Source organism: Octopus bimaculoides, chromosome 23, assembly GCF_001194135.2.
Source record: "Octopus bimaculoides isolate UCB-OBI-ISO-001 chromosome 23, ASM119413v2, whole genome shotgun sequence".
Lineage (NCBI taxonomy): Eukaryota > Metazoa > Mollusca > Cephalopoda > Octopoda > Octopodidae > Octopus > Octopus bimaculoides.
In genome coordinates, this window is record NC_069003.1 from 20141441 (window position 1) to 20151688 (window position 10248).

Sequence of the window (10248 nt, forward strand, 5' to 3'; positions counted from 1 at the left end):
ATGCACTATAACCTCTTAAAACCTGGAAAAACCATTACTGCAAAAACATATTGCCATGAAATTGCCAAAATGAATGAAAAACTGCCACTCCTCCATCCCAGACTGGTCAACAGAAGAGAACCAATTGTTCTTCATGCCAATGCTCAGCCACACATTTCACTAATGACACTTCAGAAGTTGAGGGAACTTGGCTACAAAGTTCTTCCCCACCCAGCTTATTCCCCAGACCTTTCTCCTACTGACTACCACTTTTCCAAGCACCTTGATGGTTTCCTGTGAAAGAAGGAGTTCAAAAATCAAACCAATGCTGAAAGTGCATTCAAAGAGTTCATCAGCTCCAGAACTCCAGATTTTTATTTATGTTACCGGAATAAACAAACATGTAACTCATTAGCAAAAATGTGTTGATTGTAATGGTAGTTACTTTGATGAATAACATTTCCGCATTGTTGAAATATATTGTGATGAATTTCGTGTTTCAAAACATTGCTTACTTTTTATTCAACCTGATACAAGCCAATGGTTTGTGTTATGATATTTTGGGGTTAGGAATTCTTCATCGGGAAATCATCAGAGATTTAGTGTTGTAAGCTGGCTTTTTTCTGTTCTGTAGTGTATCTATGGAGGCTTGCTTTGCATTGCTATCATAGTCAATCAGCTGTGTGAAGCTCGATTCTGTTAATAGATGGACCAAAATAACAACCCTCTTGATAAAAAAAAGAAGCTAATTATATTTAATTTACCCCATATTGTAGTTTCAAGATCTGAGATAATCTTTTGAAAATAAATAATGACGTCACAGTATTTATTGTCTTAACATCCCTTTGAAACTTGTTGCATTTACTTTTATTTCATAAGTAGTGGATACAGTAATGATAACTGTTTCAGTTTTATAATTACTTACACCAAAACTGTATTCAAAAGGATTCTCCATCAGCATCATCATCATCGTTGTCTTTAATGTTCCATGCTTGCATAGATCAGGTGGATTTTATTGAAGCAGGTTTGTCTATTGCTGGATGTTATTCTTGTGGCCAACCCTCACCTGTTTCGAAGCATGACATGATATGTTTTCATGGAACATCACTTGGCATTTATGATGGTGATGCTTGTTTATAATTATTGCTTATAATCCATGATGTCAAGATAAGGACACACACACACACACACACAAATATATATGTACCATATATGTACGTATGTGTGTGTGTGTGTGTATGCATACATGTATGTATATATTTATATGTCTATATAAATACACACATATGTGGGTGGGCTGAAAAGTTCATAGGCTTACCATGAAGGAGTGATACTAGAGCTGTGAAATCTTGCATGTATTAATTTTAACCCCTTTTTATTAATAACTGCATTGTTTCTCTCCAGGTAAACTGACATCTCACTGTTCAAAGAAGGCTTCAAAAGTAACTAGTTGTGATTTCTCTTGAAATGGGGAAAATTTGGCACCATGGTGTTATCAAGTATCTGCAGAAAAAGGGTTTAGTCCTAAGGACATTAATGCTGACATGGTTGCTACATTAGGGGATGACACCCCAGCTTTATCAACAGCGCAAAAGTGAGCAGTTGCATTTAGGAGAGGAAAAGAGGGTCTTGAAGATGACCCAAGGTCTGGATGTCCTGCAGCAGCTACCATCAAGGAAAATATTGATTGTGTTCACCACACAGTGATGAATGACAGGCAATTGAATATAAATCGAATAGCCAATGTTAATATATCTTGTGTGAAAGTTGAGAATATTCTTCACAATTAACTTGGCATGACGAAGGTTTCTGTTTGGTGGGTGCCATGTCTTCTGACAGCTGATGAAAAGTGCACCAGGCTGATCACATCAGGGGAAAATCTGACATTGTTTGAGGTAGATCCAGATAGTTTCCTTGAATGTTTCCTCTGCCAATGGCTTCATCGCTTAGAGCCAGACAGAAAGAGACCATACACATACATGGTCACATTCCATGAGAGTATCTTGGTCAGCCTATGAACTTTTGTGTGTATTCATTGTGAGCAACCAAAGCAGTATTAGTTCAAAGTAGCAATTTGTGTATTGTATTTAAAGCAGATACTTTTAGAAGCCTGCTAAACTGCAGTATCTATCTTTGAGATAGCATCTCTTACAGACGTATAGTGTTGAAAAAAAAACCCATAGAAATATATTACCAATAGCAGACAAAATTCATCCAGCAGCAAGACAAATAACATTGTGCTCAGATGATAACTTCATAAATGAACAAAGAAAACATTGCAACAATTCCAAACTGAAGTGCAAAATGGAAAACTGTAACTTCAACTGTCCACAATGCAAAATGAACCATCTGTACCACAGTAAGCATGCTCAGGTGAAAAGAGTAAATCCACAACACTGAGTTGATGTATATCTAATGTCTCTTGATAAAGTGCCTCCCGATGAATCAACATAAGCTTAAATAATAAACAATGTGGGAGGGAAAAACATCACATGATAGAATCATGCGCATTGATTGGATGATACTTAATAAACAATGTTTTGTGTCATGACAATTAGAGTTGTCTCAGTAAATACATATTTCTGCTTCTTTGGACTTTGTCAATAGTGAGTTTTCATCAGCAACCACATGCAGAGACAAAACCAGCCTCTACTGATATAGCAAAACAATGTTGCAATTAACCATCGAAAAATATGTCCTGATTAAGGGAAAATGTCATGTTGCTTGTGAACAGATCAGGGGTGGTGACAGGAAGATCTTTCTACCATAAGTCTGTCTTGACAAATTTCATTTGATTCATACAAGCATGGAAAAGTAGATGTGCAAGCAGTGATAACAATACTGACGATGATGGTGGTGATGGTGGTGTGGTGGTAATGATGATGTTCATGATGGTGGTGTTGGTGGGTGTTTAAATTACTAACATGACTCTGATAGGATTTAATCATTACATTGTTTCCTGTAATCCCATTCTTTTATCCTTTTCCACCATCCCCACCAGTTACTCTGTAGGGGCATGTTGTTGACCAGATTCAAATATTCATCACGTGTTTTATTAAAATGCCATTCTTCCAAGCAGGCATATGGTAAGTTTCTATAGAATTTGTTTGCAAACAGATATTTTTCTAAAGTAATTCGTTTGAGGTCTTGAAGTCCAAAAACACATACAGCACGTCTATAAGATCCGTAACATATATTTTTGTCTTTATTTTCTGTTTGCCAAACAACATGTTTTGCCAGTTTGTAAATCTGAGAATATGAACCTGGAATAAATTGAAATATATAACTATATCAGAAGAAATAAGATACATCAATACATGAAATAACACTGTGTAACATGGTTTTTGTCCTTGGGGAGTAACTGTTATTTCCTATTTGCTTACCCCTAGAAAGTATGAAAAACGGCTGATATTTCCTTCAAATTTTGCTTTTGTTACATTTATTCAAACCCCAAAGAATATTTCTCAATACATGGCTAAGATGCTCCCCCATTACTCCTGCTCATGATCAGAGATGCACATATTGTCAGCCATTAAAGGACATGCCCAAGTGGTTAATGTCAAGCAACTGACCAGCAAATCTGTGGTATTGAGCAGAATATTTGCTATAACAAGATTTCTGCTTCAGCAACTCAGCACTGAATCTGTCTGAAATGTAATGGAAAGTAGGTCAGTTTCAAAACATTGATGTCCAGGTCACAAAAGCAAAGTTTGAAGGGAATAGTAGTCATTTCCTTTGGTTTCTAGATAGAAGCAAAGAGGAAATAACACTTACTCACCAAAGATAAAAACAAAGATTAAAATTTTGTTACACAGTATGCAAGCTGGCAGAATGGTTAGCACATTGAACGAAATGCTTGGTGGCACTTTTTCTGGCTCTTTATCTTCTGAATTCAAATCCAGCCAAGGTCAAATTTGCCTTTCATAACTTTGGGATCAATAAAATGAAGTACCAGTCCAATACTGGGGCTGATATAATTGATTTGTCACCTCCCTTCAGAATTACTGGCCTTGAACCTTGTAACTGATCAGCATCCCATTTAGAGAAAATATCGTGATACCAGTCACTTAATATGCCATGAAACCTAGGTTGTTACCTTATGGGTCCTATAAGGATGGGCTGAAAAGTTCATAGGCTGACTATGAAGGAGTGATACTAGAACTGTGAAATTTTGCATGCTCTAATTTCAACTCTTCTTATTAATGACTGCATTGTTTCTCTCCAGGTAAACTGACATCTCACTGTTCAAAGAAGGCTTCAAAAGTAACTAGTTGTGATTTCTCTTGAAAATGGGGGAGGTTTGGCACTATGATGTTATCAAGTATCTGCAGAAAATGGGTTTAGTCCCCAAGGACATTAATGCTGACATGATTGCTACATTAGGGGATGACACCCCAGCATTATCAACAGTGCAAAAGTGAGCAGCTGCATTTAGGAGAGGAAAAGAGGGTCATTAAGATGACCCAAGGTCTGGATGTCCTGCAACTGCTACAACCAAGGAAAATATTGATCATGTTCACCACTGATGAATGACAGGCAATTGAGTATAAATCGAATAGCCAATGTTAATATATCTTGTGCGAGAGTTGAGAATATTCTGCACAATTAACTTGGCATGGCAAAGGTTTCTGTTTGGTGGGTGCCATGTCTTCTGACAGCTGATGAAAAGTGCACCAGGCTGATCACATCAGGGGAAAATCTGACATTGTTTGAGGTAGATCCAGCTGGTTTCTTTGAATGTTTCCTCTGCCAATGGCTTCATCACTTTGAGTCAGACACAAAGACAATCCCTCTTCACCTGCTCCAATGAAGGCCAAGACCATTTTATCTGCAGGCAAGGTGATGGCCTCAGTTTTTGGGATGCAAAATGCATTGTATTTATTGAATTATTTCTAAAGGGCCACACTATCAATGAAAAGTACTATGCCAACTTTCTGAGGCAGTTATGAAAGGCTATCAAGACTAAATGCCCAGGAAAACTGACAAAAGGGGTTTTGTTTCATCAGGACAATTCTTCAGCACATAAGTCCTTGGTTTCAATGGCTGCTGCGCATGTCTGTGGCTTTGAACTAGTTGATCATCATCCCTATTCTGATTTGGTCCCATCTGACTTATCATCTGTTCCCCAATATAAAAAAAATGCTTGGCTGGGAACCATTGTTGCAGTGATGATGATGTCATATCTGCAGTTAATGACTTTTCTGACTAACAGGATGAAAGCTTCTTCACCAATGGGATCGAAGCCTTGCAACACCGATGAAAGAAGTGTATGGACTGCAAGGAAGACTATGTTGAAAATAGACCTAATTTGGTCATGTTCCCTGAGAGTATCTTTGTCAGCCTATGAACTTTTTAGTTGACCCTTGCAGAGATGAAGAAAGATTTAAAAAATACATGATGATTGATAGAAAATGAGAAATTGTATACAATGATTATTCTTTGGCTTTGGAAAGTTACATTGAGGCAAGCATCTTTTTTACTAGTTTCAGTCATAAGACTGTGGCAATGGTAGGGCATTGCCCTGAAGGATTTTAGTCATATAAATCAACCCCAATGTTTTTTAAGCCTAGAATTTATTCTATTGGTCTCCTTTGCCAAACCATTAAGTTACAGGAGCTTAAGCACTCCAATACTACTTGTCAAGCAGTGGTGGGGAACAAACAGACACAGACACAGACACACACACACACACACACACACACACACACACACACACACACACACACACACACACACACACACACACACACACACACATTTCCATCTGCCAAATTCACTCACAAGGCTTTGGTTGGTCTGAGGTTATAGTAGAAGAGATTTGTCCAAGATTCCATGCAGTACGACTGAATCTGGAACCACACAGCCAAACCTACCTTGCATGGCTGTACTGTTAACAATTTCACATCTGATCCATGCGGTTAGGGATTTGGTCCTACTGTCTGAATGTTGCCAGCTAGTGATTTATACCAGTAACTCCTAACCTTCTTTTAGCTCATGCCCTTCCCTGCATTGAATCTTGAATATTTCTGTGCTCCCCACTCTCCATGGCACTGTTAATGTAAATAGTACTTCAATTTTGTGTCATATGGTTAATAGTAGAAACTGGTCTCTTTTAAAAAGAATTTTAAATCTTTAACAAAATTTGTAAAATTTATTAAATAATAACAAAATTTTAGACAGCTGAGTGGTTGAGAAACATTGCATTGTTTCTTGTAACCCCATTTTTTCACCACCCCCATCCATTACCCTGGATACGCATGTCATTGGCTAGATTCAAATATTCATCACGTGTTTTATTAAAATACCATTCTTCCATGCAAGCATATGCTAAGTTTTCCTCAAATTTATTTGCGAAAATATGCTCTTTTAATATAACATATTTAAGATCTTGAAGCCCCAAAATGCATACACTGTGTTTATAAGATCCAGAACATAGATTTTCTCCCTTCCAGGCAACAAATTTTGCTAATTTGTAAAGGTGAGAATGTGTACCTGGAAGAAATTAAAGAGATACACAAATCAGGAGAAATAAGATAAATCAATACATGAAATAAATCAATAGATAAATAAGAAATTGTTTAATTACTCTAATTATTCTTTGATTTCATATAGTCATATTAGTGCAGGCATGGGTGTATCATTATGAAATTCAACTTCTGATCTATGTGGTTTGGTCCTGCTGTGTGAAAGTTGTTGGGCAATAATCCAAACTATAGCTATGGGGATCAACCACTAATATCTTGTGGGTGTAATTGATAAACAGAATCTGAAGCCTTTCTGTGTGTGTGTGTATGTGTGTGTGCATGCGCGAATGTATGTGTGTGTGTGTGTATGTATGTGTGAATCTGCATGTCTGTGTGCGTGAATGTATGTGTGAATGTGTATGTGTGTGTGTGTGTGTGTGTGTGTGTGTGTGTGTGAGTGTGTATCTTCTCTATCTTATTATTTACTTGTTTCAGTCATTAGACTATGGCCACATTGGGTCACCTCATTGAAGAATTTTAGTCACACAGCTCAGCCCCAGTACTTATTTTTTTAAACCTTGTACTTATTATTCTATCATTCTCTTTTGATGAACAGCGAAGCTATAGCGACATAAACACACCAGCTGTCAAGCAATGGTGGAGAACACACATACACACACAAAGTGGGTCAGAACCTGGGTTTCTGTGGTTGGGAAGCAAACTTCTTGTAACATAGCCACACTTACAAGTGGCTCGTTTGCAATTTACAACCGAAAGGCAGACTATATATACATACATACACACATAGATACACACACACACACACACACACACACACTCACACACACACACACACACATACATGCACACATTCACATCATCATCATTTAATGTCTTCCATGCTGACATGGGTTTGACAGGTTCTAATGCGCCAGAGGACTTCATCGGCCTCCAGTGTCTGCTTTGGCATAAGTTCTATGGTTGGATGCCATCCTCTCTACAGACCGTACTGGATGCTTTTTCATGGCATTTACACTGGTAAAGTCATCATGCATACACACACACACACACACACATCAGACTTATGACAGTCAGGATTCTTCTTACAACAGGACAGTATCCTATAATACATTTTCACAACCAGTGATGATTCCAACATTTCAGATACTTGACTGGTCAGTAGTGGAAATCCACTCTGTAGACATTAAAACCCACAAGTTCCTGACACCAACTGGAAACTTCCATACAAACAGTGACATCAATAGGCTCTACCTAAGAAGAGATGAAGGAAGTAGGGGCCTGGGATCAGTGCAAACAGCCTTTGAATGTCATATTGTCTCTCTCGGACAACACCCTCTAAGCAACAGCAGTAAAAGTAAATATGTTAACTTAATGCTGAAAGGCGGAGAGAACAACATTCTAGGTATTGACAGTGAGGTCAATAGAAAGTACTATCTTCCTAATTGACCTCACATACAACCCCAAAATAGCTGGACTAACATACTGCAAAGATGAACTGGAATACTGATGGAATACATCCATCGAAATTTCTATAGAAACAAACACTATGCATGGGTATGTTTCCTGAAGAATATCAACATGAAATGCAGCCTCTCTAGGACTCATGACTGCTACATCACATTACATTTTGAAGGCTAATCCAAGAACAGGAGATTTCTATAAAATACCCAGTAAACAGAACTTGGAGCTCCATGATGCAACTGAAAATGTAGATTATGTCATTTCTTTGGAAGACATCACACATGTGAAAAACTTCCTCAAATATGTCATCAAGGTACAAAATGCCTGTGTGACACAATGTTGTTACCAAAACAATATACAATGCCATCCAAAAATAGACTGTCCTGGAATAGATATAGAGACCCACACACACACACACACACACATATACACATACACTGTTAATGAAAACATGCAAAAAGCCTCAACACAAAGAATACTGGTGGTACATTCCTCTCAAAACTTTTATCAAGTGTAAACATGGCAAGCCAGCTATTGTTGTTTGGGACAGACAATAAAAAATATGTACCACCAGAAAGGTCAAATGCCCTGCTGATGTGAATATCTCATCAAAAATTAAAGCCTGCTTCAAAGCCTCCAGGTTATAAATTTACATTGGTGCACTTGATTTTGTGAGTTAATGCCTAAGGCCATATGCCTCCCGCAGGCAATCCTGCAATTCCAAGTCGGGGCTCCAAAAGGCAAACCTATATTGGTCCTTGGGAAAGGAGTCCATCACCCTGAATATATCATCCTCCATTATGATCTCCGCAGTTACCTGCAGAGGCCAATCCAGGTCTTCAGTCCAGGACAGGACCCCCTCCTTCCGGCCCTCTAGCTTCTTCACAAAGCTCTGTACAGCCCCTCCCTTATGAAAGAAGATCACAAAATCATACTTCATTATAATGGGAAAGGCCACAGTTTCCTCCATCGGTGGCACAATTCCCACCAATGAGGTTTCAGGACATGCCAGCAGTGTACTACTAACTGCCAGCAATGTCCCATTCTTCATCTTCTTTATTTTCTCCCTTGTGCTATGGGAGGGTGTAGTTCCTCTGCTTTATCCAGAGGATCTTCCCTCTCTCCTGCAGCCTTGGGGTCCTTCGGTGGGCAACCGTTGTTGCCCACCTTCCTTTTTTTCCCTTTTTCAAGGAGGTCTCCACCTCCTCGACTGCCTCCATCTCTCCCTCCAAAGGAGGAGGGGGCGCTACTTTTATTAACTGCTCCAGGACCCTACTTTGGTCCTGGGGACAGTTCTTCTTAATATGGCTCAGTTCCAGGCATAAATGACACTTGGTGGAGGTGTTCCTCAAGTATCACTGGGTACCTGCAGCCAGCCATTTTCAAAAAATCTGGGAATACCAGATCTTTAGTGGCTGATTGGGTCCATAGGGTCAAAACTGCTTTTGACCCCAACCAGTCAGCCGCTGGCAACAATTTCACATTTAAAAGCTTGGGCCCGCTGCCACCCAGATCCTGGCAGATAGTGTCCTCTATCCATTCCAGTTCAATGCCCACAGACCCAAGCTCTTGCTAATTTCTTCTCATAATATGTGAGAAGAAACAGAATCTTTTGCCCTTCTAAGAGCTGGCTCGCAAATTTGCAAGCCACCTCAGGGGTGTCAAATAGCAACCACACTGTTGCATATCTAACACCCCTGGAAATAAACTTAATAGTTGGCAGATATTCTGCCAACTCTTTTTCGATTTCTGCCTTAGGAAAGACCATGATGGTGTCGAGTGACTTAGAATAAGTCCACAACACCACTGTTCTTTCCTCTAAGTTTTTCAACCATTGCTTGGGTGGGATGATTTCCTACTCCAACGCAGTGTTCATTTTCTTTGCCATGCTTTGAATAAGTTCAGTAAAAGTTCAGAAAAAACAACAAAAGTCCAAACAAAGTCGAAAAACAGTTTGAAGAAAGACAAAGAAGAGCAGAAAGATAAAGAAGAGAAAAAGAAAGAAGGAAGACAGTTCAAAACATGGCAACACACAATTCTGGCCACCCAGTAATCCTGGTCAAAAGTATTCCAAAAAGGTATCTAAAAGTGAACAGGGATACAGCAGCAGGAACACAACTTCAAAAAATCTGCTACAAATTGGTAGAAATTCAGAAATTTTTCAAAAAAGATTTCACAATTTTTGGAGGCAGGATACGCCCCCAAAACAACACAATTCTCACAATTAAGTGAGACAAACTACTTACCACACTTACCAAACTACTTACCACACTGCCACACCTGCACCTACGTGTGTGTGTGTGTGTGATTATATATATATATA

At 38.8% G+C, this 10248-nt stretch overlaps 1 protein-coding gene across 2 annotated transcripts in view; it reads right to left on the reverse strand.

Annotated features, from left to right (window-relative positions):
• Positions 1 to 308: 308 nt before the first annotated feature.
• The window catches only part of LOC106883007 (beta-1,3-galactosyl-O-glycosyl-glycoprotein beta-1,6-N-acetylglucosaminyltransferase), a 34344-nt gene continuing 24404 nt past the window's right edge, over positions 309 to 10248 (reverse strand). Inside the window, exon 4 of one of the 2 annotated variants that reach the window (XM_052975981.1) lies at positions 309 to 3242. In XM_052975981.1, coding sequence (XP_052831941.1) covers positions 2920 to 3242 — 323 coding nt within the window. In that variant the 3' untranslated portion in view covers positions 309 to 2919. Of the gene's footprint in view, positions 3243 to 6116; positions 6472 to 10248 lie in introns of those variants that run through there. The other variant, XM_052975982.1, reaches the window with a different exon arrangement.